At 36.0% G+C, this 17,828-nt stretch overlaps 3 protein-coding genes and 1 pseudogene across 3 annotated transcripts; all 4 read right to left on the reverse strand.

The window, feature by feature from the left end:
* Positions 1 to 233: 233 nt before the first annotated feature.
* On the reverse strand, positions 234 to 1,136 carry LOC121465840 (taste receptor type 2 member 104-like). The gene has a single exon (XM_041679251.1). It carries the CDS (start codon positions 1,134 to 1,136, stop codon positions 234 to 236), a length of 903 nt encoding a protein of 300 aa, XP_041535185.1.
* Positions 1,137 to 9,131: 7,995 nt separating this feature from the next.
* LOC121436505 (taste receptor type 2 member 105-like) lies at positions 9,132 to 10,094 on the reverse strand. The gene has a single exon (XM_041636476.1). It carries the CDS (start codon positions 10,092 to 10,094, stop codon positions 9,132 to 9,134), a length of 963 nt encoding a protein of 320 aa, XP_041492410.1.
* A 2,847-nt stretch (positions 10,095 to 12,941) lies between these two features.
* Positions 12,942 to 13,880, reverse strand: LOC121436513 (taste receptor type 2 member 114-like). The gene has a single exon (XM_041636486.1). It carries the CDS (start codon positions 13,878 to 13,880, stop codon positions 12,942 to 12,944), a length of 939 nt encoding a protein of 312 aa, XP_041492420.1.
* Positions 13,881 to 14,482: 602 nt separating this feature from the next.
* On the reverse strand, positions 14,483 to 15,020 carry LOC121443241 (annotated as a pseudogene).
* Between the last annotated feature and the right edge of the window lie 2,808 nt (positions 15,021 to 17,828).

A 17,828-nucleotide genomic window follows, 5' to 3' on the forward strand; every position in this document is an offset into this window, starting at 1 on the left:
GAAATATTTGCAGAATACTTATCCATCTGAAATACATCTCTGTATATCTAGAAAATCTAAGTAACATGACTATAATCTTGACTATTATAGATGACTCTCTACCTGTATTTCTTAATTATTCATTACATGTTAAATGAACTGCACAAGTAAAAGGCAGTGTGTGAGATTAGTTAGGATGGAAAATGGCTTTGGGGAGTCCCTTGTAGGACTGTGCCAGACCCATCATTTTTCTGTTAAGTCTCACAGCACTTTAATCTCTTCAGTACCCTCATCAAGGCTTGCTTCAGCTGCCTGTTTGTTAGAATTAGAATAAACGAGTGGCACCAGGGATACATGGATGCCATTGTGAAACCAAAAATAAACAGAAGTTTGTTTTCTGTGAGAAACAAGCATAATGTTTCTATGAAAAAACCCATAAAATGTAAGATAAAGAGTATGATAAATGAAATTAAAACTTTCATGGCTTTCACATGAGCTTCTCTGTTGTGGTCCCAGAATCTTGAGTCATGTGATAGCATCCTCCTGGTGTGTCTCCAAAGGGAAATAATTAACAGAAAACATGCAGTCAGGGCCATCACAAAGAGGGAAATGACTCCCATATTGGCAAAAATACAGCTTATAAGTAACTCGCTCTTCTCCAGGTGGATCAGCCCAGATGTGTTACTCATTTTAACATCTTTAATCACCTTTGCAGCTAGTGGAAAGGAAGTTAGCCACATTATAATTAAGCATCCTGTTAGAAAGGCAAAAACTTTATCAGTTCTCCTCTTTAGCCATAGAAAAATGGAGTGGGAAAAATTTGCTATCTTCAGGAGATAGAAGATGCTGAGACTGGTGGCAAGCCAGATGTTCAGGTAGATAATAATTACCCATATGTAATATATGCATTTACTTAGATCACTAGTCATAAAGATATTCTGAAATAAAACCTTTGAGTATGCATCTAAAGTTATTAACCATATGGTAAAGATCCTGGAGAATGCCAAGCCAGTGAGAATAAAATCAATTTTAGAGAGCTTCTTGCTCCTGATCCAGTGTGTACAGTTTACAAGTGCAATAAATGAGCTCCCTAAAACTCCCATCACAGCCTCAGTAGTAGCAACAAAAAGGAGGATGCCTTCCATTGCACTCAGCATTTCTGTCAATCTCCAAGACTTCTGTTGTAACTAGTGTTGGTTACCTGCTGCAGAATTGTTGCAAGTAGGGTTTATTTGATGTAGAAGTGATTTTTATCTTCTTTCCTTAAATAAAGACTTCAAAGTTCTTCAGGAATGTGTTGTGGTAAAACGAGAAATGTAATTATAGTGTTCACTTTTGTGGCTACTGTAAGATTTACCTAGTCTACAGAATGTGAGCAGAGTAAATACGTTCTTGTGATTTGTTAATATGCAAATTGAAGGTTCTATTTCATGGATTTTACTTGTCCCTCTGAGACTATTTTGCATTTTAATATGCTGAATTATGAAATGAGGGTGTCATGTATTTACACATAAATATATAAAATAATAAAATATAAAATACAAAACTAATATTTTATTTCATCTTTTAAATATCAAAATGAGACAGTTCTTTGTTTGATATAAGAGAGGATCTGCTGCAAATTAGGAGACAGTACCGTAACAGATGAATAAGAAATGGTAGTTAATAGCCTACTAAATGAACAGAATAGTTTGAGTAAGAGACTGAACAAAAGTGATCACTTCCTTGACTGGAGGAGCAATGCACAGTCAGTCACCTCTCCAATTAGACTGAGGAATTTTGTAAAGGAAGTGTGGAAGACTTGACTCTCAGAGAATACATTAAAAGAATGATCAGTCCAATAAAGATGACATCAATCTCTACCCAGTTCCAAACTTAAGTCTCATAGGAGGCCTCTGGGTTGAACATCAAGGTAGTATCTTTCTCTGGGGGCACTCCTTCTTGCTCAAGAATTTCTCTAATACATGTGATTTGTTCTGTTCAATCTACAACTATATTTCCTTATTCTCTGTGTGAGACGAAGTACCCAGAAGTTAATGGATGACTATGGCCAATCCAGCAGCCTTAACTCTCTGGGTCAAGTTCACTAGGGGCAAGGGAAGATCCACCACACTCAAAGGACACATATAATTCGGAGATACCACAGAGATTTGAAGAGGACTGGAGTGGACATGGAGATGAGTTAACTCTCCTCTCTTACTATCTTTCTACTATGCTCCTTCCTTCTGGACATTTTGGTAACAAACATTTAAAACTACATATTTTAATATTCTTTATCAATGTAGATATTAAAATTACTCCCCCATTCACTAAAGGCACATGTTGTTAATACTATCCTATCCAGATATGCACTAGATAATGTTTTGAGATGGGCTTCTATATAACTTCCATACTTTCAAAGCCCAAATAATTGAATGTACAATTAATTCATGTGTTTCAATTTTAGGAGAGGTTAAAAAAATCCAGATCCTGTATCTATTTATTCAGACAGCACTGAATGGGATGACTTTTGATCCTGTGGTACTTGAAGGAAACAGAGACTTCTATACTTTGATGATGACTGAAGGCATGGTTATGGCCCTGAGGGAACTCCCTGAGGAAGGGAACTGTCTCCCAAAATGTCACTTGGCAGATAGATGATGATAACCTAGGAGTCTATGTTCCTGTTACTCCTTTACCTTACCATGTTTTTAAAGCAAACATGGGAAACATACTTTAGCCCCAATATAAATTTAAAAGAGTAAACAGTTAGGGTGAGGATGGTACTTCCTTCAGTATGGACACTGATCTATTATTTAGATCTAAAATGGAAAAGATACTGACATAAGTCTTCATGGCTATTTTCACATTTTATCTTTCTCTTTTACTGGTTATTTGCTTGAGTTATTATCAGTCAATTTAGACCCTATGTCTCTGTGCTAAAGATGTTCATTTTCTAATAAAAAGTCATACCTCTTAATGTTCAGATTTGGGATTGATAATCGTGAAGTGGTATAGGAGAAATAAATCAAAGGTTGATTTAAATTGATATGTGAGATATATATATATATATATATATATATATATATATATATATAAAGTAGTTACATACATTTGGGTCTTGAGAATGTATGACGTTAGTGTTTCTGATCTTAGCCATTCTGACAGGTGTAAGATGGTATCTCAGAGTTGTTTTGATTTGCATTTCCCTGAAAGCTAAGGAAGTTGAACATTTCCTTAAGTATCTTTTGGCTATTTGAAATTCCTCTGCTGAGAATTCTCTGTTTAGTTCAGTACCCCATTTTTAAAATTGGTTTATTTAGAATTTTACTGTCTATTTTCTTGAGTTCTTTATATATTTTGGAGATCAGTCCTTTGTCTGATGAGGGGTTGGTGAATATCTTTTCCCATTCAGTAGTTTGCCTTTTGTCTTATTGACTGTGCCCTTTGCTTTACAGAAGCTTTTCAGCTTCAGAAGGTTCCATTTGTTTATTGTCGTTCTCAATGTCTGTGCTACTGGAGTTATATTTAGGAAGTGTTCTCCTGTGCCCATGCATTGAAGGCTACTTCCTACTTTCTCTTCTATCAGGTTCAGTGTGGGTAGATTTATATTGAAGTCTTTAATCCATTTGGACTTGAGTTTTGTGCATGATGATAGATATGGACCCATTTTCACTCTTCTACATGTCTTCTACATGTTGACATCCAGTTATGCAAGCACTCATCCATTACTGGTAGGAATGCAAACTTGTGCAACCACTATAGAATTATTATGGCGGTTTCTCAGAAAATTGGGAATCAACCTACCTCTGAATTGAGCAATACCACTCTTGGGAATATACCCAAAAGATGCTCAGTTATACTACAAAAGTATTTGTTAAACTATGCTCACAGCAGCATTGTTTGTAATAGCCAGAACCTGGAAACAATCTAGATGCCCCTCAACTGAAGAATGGATTAAGAAAGTGTGGCACATTTACACATTAGAGTACTACTCAGCAGTAAAAAACAATGACATCTTGAATTTTGCATGCAAATGGATGGAATTAGAAAACATTATCCTGAGTGAGGTAACCTAGACCCAAAATAATGAATATGGTACGTACTCACTCATAAGTGAATACTAGTCATAAATAAAGGACATTGAGCCTATACTCCATGATCCTAGAGAAGCTAAGTAATAAGGTGAACCCAAAGAAAATCATATATATATATACCCACCTGGAGATTGGAAATAGAAAGATTGCCTGACAAAATTGGTAGCATGGAAGCAGTGGGTAGAAGGAAGGGGAGAAGAAGAAGAGGAGGGAAGAAGGGGAGGGTTGAGGAGAACTTGAGGGAATGGAATAGTCAAAATGGAGGAAGAACAGATATGAGAGGAAGGAAATATATATCTAGATTGAGGGAGCCATTATGGGGTTAGCAAGAAATTTGGCTGTAAAAAAATTCCCAGGAATCCACAAGGATGACCCCAGATAAGACCCTAAGCAATAGAGGAGAGGGTGCCCAAACTGGCCTTGCCCCTGTAGTCAGACTGATGATTATCTTAAATATCACCATAGAACCTTCATCCAACACCAGATGGAAACAGAGGCAGAGACTAATATTGGAGCACTGGACTGACCTCCCAAAGTCCAGCTGAAAACTGAAAGGAGTGAGAATATGAGCAAAGAAGTCAAGACCATGAGAGGTTCATCCACTGAGAGTTTGCCTAAGCTAATGGGAGCTCACCAACTCCAACTGTACTGTGAATGAACTACATAGGATCAAACTAGTCCCTCCAAATGTGGTTGACAGTTGGGGAAGACTGAGGGGCCACTGACAGTGGCACTGGGATTTGTCTCTACTACATGTACTGGCTTTTTGGGATCCTATTCTCTTTGGATGTATACCTTGCTCAGCCTTGGACTTTCCACAAATCAAAGTGCCTTACCTTCCATTAGGATTAGAGGGGGGTGGGGCAGGACGGTGTGTGGAGGGAATGGGAGGAGAGAAGGGAGTGGGAATTTGAATTGGTATCTTTTAAAGTAATCATAATAAAAAGAATGTATGACTATATATGTATACATATTACATGTACTAAAATTCTTTATTATTTAGTATCAAATTGACTTCTCAGTGAGTGCTCATGTAATCTGAAACCTTGAAGAGAAAAACTGTTCTGAGCTTTAGGTACTCTAACCAGTTAACAAATAGAAGGGTTTGATGGTCACAAAACCATCTTTGGGACACTAATATGAAAGTTGAATTTAAACAGGAAAAAAACAGAGGACGTAAAGTACATATAATCAAATAACTCTGATAGAAGTATTATCTATCTAACAGTTCTCTTAATTGTGTCTATAGGCTTTCCTTGATGTCAAGGTCTAGAATGTTATGGTTGCTATTCCAAGGACTGTGAAGATAACAATTCTCCTTGTCTTTTAACTGTATTTAACCTTAAATAACTAATATGCTTACTTACAAAGGTATGCATTTAATTTTATAGAAAAGAGACAGTAACAAGATGAAGACATATAACACAAAACATTATCCTGCTTTGGTAATCTTATGAGTCCAAATCATAAAAGAATCAAGCTTTTTTTTTTTAACCAAGGTCATTTCAAAGGTATCTTACTTATATAATATGACTTAAAGTGTTAACAAACTGGTTGATATAAATTTTCTGTTAAGATAATTATGTCTCCAGGAATTTTACTGGTTTTGTTTATGTTTTAGATAAGGCTTTCTGAGTTTTATTAAATATAAAAGATTTGTTTTGAAGAAAAACAAGAGAGAAAATAATTATAAAGGCAAGCTATATTTGTGACAGAGAAGGTTAAGGAAAGAGGAAAGTGAATTAAAATGAGGAAAATTGATGGCAATTTTGTCTTCATGTGAATCTATATTCAAAGTAGAAATGAAAAGGACAGAACCTAAAAGCTTACGTATGTTTCCGAATATGTGAATAAGTCTTATAGGAGTTAAAAATTAGAGAAATTTAGTTATAACCAAGTTATCTACACTTAAATATTATCAAAATTCTTAAGGTCAGGTACTGTCAGATGCCTAAATCCAGAAATTAGGAGAAAATTACAAAAGCAGACAAACTCTCCTTAATGTTTAGATTTGTTTTCTGAGGTCCTCAATAACGGAGGAAATGGAACTATTCCAGGTATGGAAACTCTTTGATGGGCCAATCCTGTTTAAGAAATGCTACAAGAGTACAGTCCCTGAAATGTCTTTTGCGTTTGGTGGCCCCTTACATGTTTGCTACAGCAATCACTCTCTGATATCTGGCATAGTATGAGTTAATGATGCTTTCATGAGATAAACATACTACATTATAGGCAGTGGGGTCTAATGATGGGAGACCCCCACTGGCTTGTTTAATGGAGATAGGTTAAAGAAGTCATAGCATGCTGCCAGCAAGCCAAGCCCATTTGGAAAATTAAATGTGGCTAAACTTTGTTTTTTAGTATCTAGAATTCCTTTCCAAGTCTTCTGAGATTTTAAGTAGATTTAGCTAGCCACGTTGGTGCCAGTTTGTTGTATGAAGGCTGCGTCTTTGTTTCCCAGCTTCCCAGACTCCTGAAATAATCACTCAGATACTGTATTATTTAAATCACTGCTTGGTCCATTAACTCTAGCTTTTTATTGGATAACTCTTACATCTTAATTTAACCTATCTCCATTAATCTGTATTATATTTATAATATATGGTGTATTTATTTATAAAATAAACCATCTTCTTCTTAGTGACACCTCTTCTTCCTAAAAGAGACCTAGGCTATTTGCTCAGTACCTTCCAGGAATTTTTGTTACAAAATATAAATACAAATATTTGTCATTACATTCTATTTGTTTTCTATGAGAATGTGTCTGTTATATCAAGGCTTCTTCAGTGATAACCATTTTGTATCTGTCAGAGTAAGTCTTCAAAAATAGCTACTAAAGGTTGAATATTTATTATTGAGAAATCAACCTTTCAAATATGCCTGTAGGTTTCTGTACATGAATGTACATATGTATATATTTGTTTCTAAGCCTTAAAAGGACATTTATTATTCTACACAGGTCTGTTGAATTAGGAGCGGCAGGCTGCGTCCCTGGCACCCGGCCGCCCCCACGGCTAGCTTTACCCGAAATAATTACACAGAAACTGTATTCTTTTAAACACCGCTTGGCCCATTACTATCTAGCCTCTTCTAGGCTAGCTCTCGCACATGGACTAGCCCATTTCTAATAATCTGCTATAGCCCACGAGCTGGCTTACCAGGAATGATCTTAACCTGCATGTTTCTGGAGTGGGAGAATCATGGGGACTCTGCCTGACTTGGCTTCTTTCTCCCAGCATTCTGTTTTGTTTACTCAGCCCACCTATGTTCTAAGCTATGAGGCCAAGCAGCTTGTTTATTACTTAACCAATGAAATCAACAGATTGATATATGACATTCCCACACCACAGGTCCTGGACTTGGTCCACTCTTCTGCTTACATGAATGTACATATGTATATACTTGTTTCCAAGCCTTAAAAGGACAATTATTACTCTACACAGGTCCTGGACTTGGTCCACTCTTCTGCTTAGGTCACTGTACCTTTGAATGTGTTCTCCAGTAGAATTTCTCCTCAGCATTAATTGATCACTGACTGCTTCATTTCAAATAACTGGTGTTGAATAATATGAAGATTTCTTTCATTGTTGCTTTCATCCTTTCTTCCACAGATTGTCTTTGCTTCTCTAGCTATTTGTCACCGGGCCACATCTAATCATTTAAACATTTTTGTTTCAACTATCCACCAGTAACAAGCACGTTGGAATTTAATGGATAAATAAAAGTAACTGTAAGTGGTAAAAATTGAACACAAAGGAAACACTTTCTTTGTTTTTCAATTCCATGTAGGAAATGTCAAGAGTGACCACAACAGTCTGGCTTGGTTCCTTTCTTCGTGAGTCCTTCTAGGGAAGTCAGATTAATCACGATGAAATCTTGCTTAAGACATTTATTCTAACTGTATAACTTTACACAGCACAGTCTGCAGGTTGAAGTTTTTTTCCTCTGCCAAGTGCATGGGAATGAAAGGTAGAGTAGAAGGCTGACTGAGCATTCAAATTTTCACATGATATTAAAATCCCACCCTTGGAGTGAGATTCCAAGATACACAGAACAGCTGCAGAAGATTTCAATAAAGTTTAAAACAACAATTAAAAACCAATGGGTCCAGCAAGATAATCTCCTTGGGTAAAATAATTGCTGTGTAAACCATGTGACCTGAGTTCAATCCATGGAACCTGTATTAAAAAAGTTTAATGCATTACCATGCACCTATAATCCCATAACTAATGTAAGAAATGAGGTGTAGATTGGTGAACTGACTAAAAGCTCTTAACTCAACTAACCAGAAGCATTAATGTGACAGCATTAAAATAGAGACCTTGTATCAAGGTGGAAGGAGATAACCAACTCCTTGATTTGTCCATGTTAAAAATACCACCAGCAATCTGGGCCGGATTGCTCTTCGTTACCATCTTCAACGTGGAATCGTGGTCCTTGCCCAGAGTTACAAAGAGAATGAGATAAAAGAGAATTTACAGGTATTTGAATTTGAGCTGCCTTCAGAGGATATGAAAATTCTAGATGGCCTGAACAAAAATTTAAGATATGCACCTGCTCCATTTGGTAAGGGTCACCCAGAATACCCTTTTTCTGATGAATTTTAATATGGATGCCTTTGTCTTGACTTCTATCCCAAGTCTCGAAGTCCCTCTATATGGATATTGATCTGGGTGACATCCGAGATGCTGTCGACTGAACATATATCATTTATGCTCAGTCTGAACTGCTTAACAACTCAACTTCAGCTAGAGCCGTGTCCACAAGTCTACCATAAATCATTACATTTTCATTATGCTTTGAAATAATGGCAATAATTCCTATAAAGATCTTTCTTTAATACTGTCTGCAAAAAAAAAAAAAAAAAAAAAAAATACCACCAGCACATCTATCCCATCTTACACTTCTTACACACACATATGCATGATGCACACACAGTCACACACAAACACACATGCATGTATATACACACACAGGATAATAAATTAAAATGTAAAAGAACTTAAAACATATCCTCAAACACAATGTAAGAACATTTTACAAATTAAAATGATCTTTCATGATTTTTCTTCCTTATTATTCCAGACTACCCGTTTTTGTTCCAGACTTTCCCATGGTTCTGAGACCTTTCCCTTTCTCACAGCACTTTAACCCCTTCAGTACCCTAAGTGAGCTTTGCTTCATCTGATTGCTTGTTAGGATTAGAATAAATGAGTGACAGCAGGGATACATGGATGCCATTGTGAAACCGAAAATAAACAACAATTTGTTATCTGGGATAAAAATGCAGATGATTTCTATTGAAATACCTATGAAATAAAATGTGTAAAGGATAATAAAGGAAATCAACACTTTCATGGCTTTCACATGCGCTTCTGTGTTGAGGTATCGGAATCCTGAGACATGTGATTGCATCCTCCTGCTGTGTCTCCAAAGAGAAACGATTAACAAGAAACACGTAAATAGGGTAATCATAAAGAGAGACAAGACTCCAACATTGACTAAAACATGATTAATAATTACTTTTTTCCTCTCCTTGTGGATCTCCCAGGTTCTGTTTCTTTGCTTCATTTTATTACCATCCATATTGTCCACAACGAGAGAGAAGGAGATTAGCCATGAGATTAGCAAGCACCCCACTAGAAAGTAAAAAACTTTACCAGTTCTCCTCTTCAACCAGAGAAATACATAGTTGGAAAAATTTGCTATTTTCAGAAAATAGAAGATACTGAGACTGGCAGCAAACCAAACACTCAGGTAATTCACAGTAAGCCACATGTACGTGATGCTTTCAATTAGACTGTAAGACCTATACATACTTGGGAAGAAGACCTTTATATAGGCATCTAAAGATATTATCCATATAAGACAAATCCTGGTAGTCGCCAAGCCAGTTAGAAGGAGGCCAGTCTTAGAGATCTTCTTTTTCCTGGCCCAGTCCAGGCAATTCACAAGTGCAATAACTGAGTTCCCTAAAACTCCCAGCACAGCTTCAGCAGTTGCAACAGAAAGGAGGACACCTGCCGTTGCACTCTGCATTTCTGCAGATACACACAGTTGCTTTTGTTACATCTACTATAGATTACCTTTCGCCAAATGTCCTCTATATTGACTGCCTGTTAGATTTTTTCCTTTTTTTCATGAAATAAAGACTTCACAGTACATCAAGAATATGTTGTGGTGGAATCTGTGTGCAGATTAAATGTCTTATAGTAATTTGCTTATAGGCAAATGACAGTTTGCATTTCATTTATTTTGCTTTTACCTTTAAGATTATTTTGCATGTGTAGTAGTAGAGTAGGAGTGGTAGATATACATATTCAGAAGTTAAACAACAAGAACCACACTGAATTTCTTGCTTTAAATATGAATTCATCATCGTGAGTTGTGCAAGACAGTAAATGCTCTTTGAGGGGTGAGATATTGCACCACTTTAATCTGTGAGTTTGAGACCAGCTAGCTAACTCATACAAAGAAAAAAATACCATAGCTCTAAAACCAAAAGGACAAAGAAGGAAATCCAGAAAAGGAGAAAATAATCATAATTTTATTGTCTACAGACAAATAAAACTAATTAGACATAGAAATAGAGCCATTTTACCCTAAAATATTGACTTAATGTTTAATTAAAATGTAAGCTCCTTTGTAGGTATTGTAAGTTTCAAAGTAACAAATTGCTGTATTTGTGCATAATAGTTGTATTTAGTAATAGGTTTTGTAAAGATATTCGCACTCATGTAAATCACAATTTTAACATTCTTAAACTCCCATTATATCTCTTTTTCTTTTCAATTTCCTGAACAATTTTCCATCTACTTTCATGTCATGTGTATGTGTTTATGTGTGTGTGCTTGCATTTATATATTTACGTATGCATTCTATGTAAAATCTAAATTGTTTGGTTTCTCAACATTCACTATTTGAAGTTGTCATCTATTATAGATATTAATCTTATGTTGGATATATGGGTAGGTAATGATGATTTCTCTCCATTCTGCAGGATAGCTATTTAAATTGCTGATTTACACAGAGAGAAAATGCTCCACATTTGTCTTTCTGAGTCTGATCTTGTTTGCCCCGGTAGTACCCATTTTTCTGCAGATGACATACTTCACTAATCGTTGGACAAAATCAATTTCCCTTTCCTTTATCTATTCTGCTTTTCACGGACACCAAGGCACGTTCTTTAACTTGGAAGATGTGAATAGACTTGCAATAGACATAATGTCTAAGTGTCTTTGTGGTACAATGACTTAGAATCCTGGGATGTGTAGTCAGTACTGCTGTAGATAGGTAAGGTGATAGTTTTTCTTATGCTTGTAAAGACCATTCACACTGATTCCTGGAAAGGCCAAGCTAAGTTACTTTTCCATCAGCAATGTAGAAGAACCCCTTTCCCCAATGCCACTGTCAGCATTTGCTGTAATTTTTTTTGATGATAGTCATTCTTACTGGGATGAGATAGAATTTCAATGTATTTTTAATTTGTATTTCCTGTATCACCAAGGTTGTTGAACAGTTTTTGAAATACTTTTTGCATTTGTGGGTTTTTTAGTGAGGTGTTTGTTTACCTTATCAGCCCATTTGCTTATTAAGTTGTTTGGTTTGATGGTATTTAGTATTTTGAACTTTTATATATTATACATATTAATCTTATATGGCTAAACAATAAAGATTTACTTTCATTATATAGGTTGTCTCTTCATGCAAATACTGACTTACAATTGATAACTTAATTTTATATAGTATCAGCTCTCTCTATAAATATATATGTATACTTACATATATACACACATATATGTGTGATATTTTTATTAGCTATTTCATTGGGGATATATATATATATATATTTTTTTTTTTTTCTTTTTTCTTCCAGGTCACTAAAATTCTCAGTCTCCATGTCCTAGTACCTAAGATTGTCCTGTTTTTCTCAATAAGATCTTATTATAAAGTTCTAGTGGGTAAGCAAGAATAATTACTACAGGCTGTTTTGTTTTTGAATTATGGAGGATTTCCTCCCTGCCCAGCAACTTGACAGCCAGTGTCTGACATTGAAATTTTGTTTGTTGATATCACTAGCACTGAAGAACCATTTCATGAGTGCTTTGATCTATTTTTTCATGTTTTTCTAACCATTTATCAGAGATAAATCCACTATTATGACCATAGTACTATATGAAACACGCAATGTAATAAAAACTTTGTGCTTTAAAAACAAACAAACATAACTTGCTGGGTGTTGGTGGCACACAACTTTAATCCTGGTGCTCAGGAGGCAGAGGCAGGCAGATCTTTGAATTCAAAGTAAGTTTGGTTGGCAGAGCAAGTTCCAGGACAGCCAGGGCTACACAGGGAAACCCTGTCTCAAAAACCTAAATCAAACCAAACAAAAACAAAAACAACAAAAAGCATCCAAACAAACAAACTAGATAAAGGTAACATTGTGTTAGGGGCAAAAAATGTACACAAAGGTTCCATGTTCCAAATGTCAAGGTTGATTTTAACTGTCTGTCTTGTTTCCTTTTCTTTGGATCTCCTGGGGAAAGGGTGCCAGTGATCCAGGAAAGCAAAGGGAATCACAATGAAGTCTCGTTTTGAATATTAGGCACACCATGGAGTCTTTCTTTACAGAGGATAATCTATGGTTGATGGTTTTCCTCCGGCAAATGTTTGGGAAGAAGTGAAGGAATCAGATGACATACCGGACAAATGAACCTGCACATAAAATTGAAATCCCACCATGGGGTGTGATTCCTTCAGAGGCTGTCACAGAAGTTCAGAGGATTCGTACAATGTTTGAGAATAGCTGAAATCAATAAAAGAACATAGAGCAAATGAAAAGGGTCTTCAGGGATTTTTTTTTTCTACTGGACTATTTCAGATTGTTCATTTCTCTTCCAGACTGTCATGCAGCTTTCCTTTCTCAGAGCACTTTAATTGTTGTAATATTCTTACAGAGCCTTGCTTCAGTTGACTGTTTGCTAGAATTAGGATAAGTGAGTGACAGCAGGGATAGATGAATGCAGTTGTCAAACCAAACATGAATAACAGGTTGCTTTCTGGGATGAACAGACATATTATATTGATGGTAACACCCATGAAATGCAATACAAAAAGGATGATAAAAGACATTAAAACTTTTATTGCTTTCACATGAACTTTTGTGTTTAGGTCTCTGAATCCTGATTCACTCAACTGCATCCTCTTGTTGTGTCTCCAAAGCGAAACGATTAACAGAAAACATACAATTAACATTATCATAAAGAATAAAAATATTCCCCCATTGGTGAAGGCATAGTGAAAGATTAACTCACTTTTCTTCATTCTGATTTGCCAGGATGTGTTTATGTATTGCATTTTACTATCTCTAATGATCTTAACAGCTACTGGGAAAGTAAATAACCATGACACAAGCAAGCATCCTATCAGGAGGAAGAAAACTTTATTAATTCTTCTTTTTAACCAGAGAAATATATAGTGGGAAAAATTTACTATCTTTATAAAATAGAAGATACTGAGGGTGGTGGCAAACCAAAAACTCAATTGACTGATAATGATCCATAGATAAGTCATGAGTTCAATGATGTTAATAGAAGACAGCAAGTTTGGAGAGAATATCTTGATGTATGCCTCTGAAATTAATAGCCACACAAGGAAGATTCTGGAAATTGCCAAGCCTGTGAGAATGAAATTAATCTTAGATATCATCTTGTTCCTGGTACAGTCTGTGCAGTTCACAACTGCAATGAACCCATTCCCTATAACTCCCAGCATCACCTCACTAGTTGCAATGGAAAGGAGGACACCTTCCGCTGTACTCAACATCTCTGCCAATCTTTAAGAAGACTTCTGCTGCAACTGTTTTCGATTATTTGGTGTTGAAAAGTCCCATCTACTGGATGCTCAATAAAGGAGTGATTTTATCTTCTTCCCTTAAAGACTTCAATGTACCTCAAAAATTCTTTGCAGTGGAATCTGAAATGTCATAATGGAGTTCCCTCCAGTTGCTCCCATAAGTCCTAGCTTGTCTACAAGATGGGGCAGACTAAAAGCCTCCCTTGCAATTTGTTAATAGGTAAATGAAAGTTTCTCTTTTGTGTATTTTGCTTGTCCCGTTGAGACTGTTTTGCATTTGAAGAAGTGTCAGGTTGTGAGGTTCATGGTGTGACAGTGGGAAAGATGGAAGGTCACAGGAGACTGGGAAGTTGATAAGAGCATGAGGAGTGGTAGACTAAACAGATATACTTTGTTCACTCTTTTTTTTATACAAAAACAATCAACGTGTATTTAATATACATTGTAAAGGCTTAAGCAGACTTAAGTTAAAAAGACAAATAAAACAAAAATAACACCACAGCGTAGAAATCAAGGAAAGGACAGACCATCTAAGAAAAAAGTCGACACAAGGAGAAGCTGGACATCTTGTGTCAGGGCTCTTGACTGGAGACCTGCTTTGAATAGGTTTCTTAAGTACTTCTTAAATGCTGTGGGGTTTTTCCAGAGCTCAGCAGCGTGTGTGTTCAATGGGCTATCGATGTTGGGTTCTCCTAGCAGGCTCTGGATAGACAGCAAGATGGTCCTGACATCATACAGCGCGGACCACTTATCCTTGAGGATGTCCAGGCAGATGTTCCCCTGGGTGTCTAAGTTGGGGTGGTAGCAGGGCGTGAGGAACTTCACCCTGGGTGCGTTGTAAGGGTAGCCACTGGGGAACTCGAATGAGAGCTTATACCTCAGGTCTTCATATACTGTGCCGGCTGCTCCATGGATGGTCCCTACCCATTTGAACAGGTTGTCTGATTCAGGGAAGGCGGAAATCCCTTTGTCACCAGACATCATGAGGGTCATCAGCTCCTGTTGTAGCCTCTTGCCCACCGGGCCCCGGGCGGCACCTCCGCTGGGCTCGGCTCCCTTGCAAAAGGCAGCGACGCTGGCGGCAGCTGGGTCGCGGTTTTGCGAGGCCATTCCGAGGACGAGGACACTGGCAGCGGAACAGGAATGCGGAGACGAATGAGCGACTGCCCTTTGTTCACTCTTGATGAAGGCTTCAGAGCAGGTATCTTACAGCAGAAACCCAAACACATTCTGGTACTCAAGGGGTATACACAGGTGAGCAGCATACCGACTACACGGAGGTAGGCACCCAGGCCCCACACACAGTAATAGCAGCAAGGTAAAGCAGAAAATCAAGATGAAGTTTCTCTGACTGCAAAGCCATTTTTTTTTTTTTTTACCATGAATTGTACAAAAGTTGTACTCAATCCCAAACTGGTATAGAATAGATGGCTGTACTTTTGAGTTTCCCCACAGATTTGATGTTAGCTATTTTGTGCTGAGTTACACTGAACACCCATATCAATACTACATTATATAAACAAACCATCCTCAGACATTCTGTTTCACAGAAATAAGTACAGAAAGGATACAAAGCACAAAATCAAACATTGATTTTCATCTTTTAAACATGGAAGTTAGTATCACTAGATGGCAATAGGCACATACTTTAAGTCTGTGCTCTCTGTTCTTTTGTGACAGGTGCATTGCTTGTCTTCATGGTTTGAGGTCAGCTTAGGTAACAACAGTGATAGATCTCTTCTGGGAAAACCCTCCCTAATCCCAAATAAACAGAAAGAAAGGAAGAGAAAAATCACCATAATTTTCATTTATAAGCACAATTTAAAGAATAAATAAAATAGTATAGAGAATGACAATGTATATGCAAACAAACATAATGATTCAATGATAAATATAATGCTTACTCTATGCTATAAGAGCACAGTTTTGCTTTATTCCATATCAAGGAGTCTACATAAAACACTATGCTAGTGGTTATTTGTTCTGAGCTGAGGTTCAACTTAGATGCCATCAAAGGACTGGTTGAGGATGGTATAACTCATTGGTAGAGCTGTTAGTATGCACATCCCCTGCTACAGAGAGGAAAGGATAAGGAGAAAAACACTGAGGGCCAAAGAAAGAGTTCTTACATCAAAGGAGTAAGAGAGCTTTATTTGGAGCGGAACAAAGATTTAGGTTCTCCTAAATTTCCTACTGAGTATCATGTTCCTGTGAGGAAGCAAATCATGACTCTTTATAGTAACAGAGCAAAGAAAGTCACAGAAAGACATACTTGTCAAGTATATTGATGGAAATAGCAAGTAGTCACATTCCAGAAAAATGAGAAATCTCTGCTACAGGCTTTGATGCTATTTGACAACATATTTAGTGCTTTGGATAGAAACTAGGGGCTCCTTTTGTACATAATTTTGACATAGATGTGCTTTTCCTTTTCTGTAGTAGTTCTTGAGAGATGGTCTCCTAAGGTAATAAGAACACTTGTGAGAATCAAGGTCTATGTTGAATTACAGCATTGGACCAAATTGGCAAAATCAACATTTAGTAAGTCAGCATTTCTATGAGCCTCAGGTTCATAAGGGACTTCCTGAATGTTGTTTGTATTTTTTCCAAATCTGGTTTAGAAGTGAGATGTACTTTCTCCTGGCATTGTCTGCGATTGCTGCATTGTGGCCCAGACAATAAATTGTGGAAAAACTTTTGATATCATAGCACAGGACTCATGGTTATTTATTTTCAAATGTCAGTATCTATTTTATTAAAGTACTCAATGAGTTTTCTTCCTTATACCAGGAAAACTATTTATTACTTCCTGAAGCCACTAATTGAATTAATTGCAATAAAATCTCAAGTCTCATAACACTTTTAACAAAATGTACTTTCTATCAGTGATAAATTAATGTAGAGTGACAACTTTATTTTCCCAGTAGCAAGATTAACCCATCGCAGTCAAGAAAGAATATATATTTCATGTGGAGAAGTTCCAGAAACAATGCAAAAGTGTCTTTGTCAGTCTATATAGAAAGCACTTTCATTAAATTTTTTGTCGGATACTTACATAGTTTTCTCCCTTCTGCTACTCCTCTGAAACTTCTAAATTTACCTAGTTTGAATCAGTTCATACTTTGCTGAACGTTTAATAAAATCATAATATATAGTCATTCTTTTTATAAAACTAATAAAATAGTGCTATTTTCTTATTAATACAAGGTAGTATAACCAGAACCCAAATGATGCTCTTTATTGTTTTCATCATTTATGATTCCATTATGAAAAGAAAATATGACATAAAGTTGCTGACAATTATATACAAACATACACTTATATATATAATTTTTAAAACATGTCACAATCTTAATCGGCATCTCCCATTTATCAGTTGCATATATACACGGAGTCCTGGATAAGAAACTCATAACAACAGCCAAAAATTTTTAATGTGAAATATTTAAAGGTATTTAGATGAACAAAAATGATTTTTATTTTTATCATTTTTAAAAAAATGATTTTTTTAAATAAAAAATGATTTTTATTTTTTTATTACATTTGGCTATTTAAAAGATGAATGAAATTAATTTTTTTCTAGAATGTGTTGTGGAAGTAAAATTCTTAGGAAAATCTATGCAATCAATACAAATTATAAAATTTAATAAAAGCTTCTGGACTCAGTGAATGCTGTTTTGAGTATACATTCTTTGTTTTGTTTGAAGCACTGTAATATTTTATGACATATATTTAATAAACACAAAAGTATCACTTACATCATTGTCAAGTGCAAAGATTACTAAAGTTTATGACATTGTTAAGGATTTACCAGGTTTTTGAAAATGCACATAAATCAAAACTATATGCATTACTAATTAATATCATCTATTTTAATTTTAAATTTCTATATTAAGTCATTTATTTTTCTCTTTTATA

This window comes from Microtus oregoni, unplaced genomic scaffold (assembly GCF_018167655.1).
Source record: "Microtus oregoni isolate MIOR12 unplaced genomic scaffold, Mior012 000002F_ref0000024, whole genome shotgun sequence".
Taxonomy (NCBI): Eukaryota; Metazoa; Chordata; class Mammalia; order Rodentia; family Cricetidae; genus Microtus; species Microtus oregoni.

Bases quoted from the DNA above. Each gene is read 5' to 3' on its own strand.
- LOC121436505 (XM_041636476.1), bottom strand. From the start codon at position 10,094: ATGCAGAGTGCAACGGCAGGTGTCCTCCTTTCTGTTGCAACTGCTGAA.
- LOC121436513 (XM_041636486.1), bottom strand. From the start codon at position 13,880: ATGTTGAGTACAGCGGAAGGTGTCCTCCTTTCCATTGCAACTAGTGAG.
- LOC121465840 (XM_041679251.1), bottom strand. From the start codon at position 1,136: ATGCTGAGTGCAATGGAAGGCATCCTCCTTTTTGTTGCTACTACTGAG.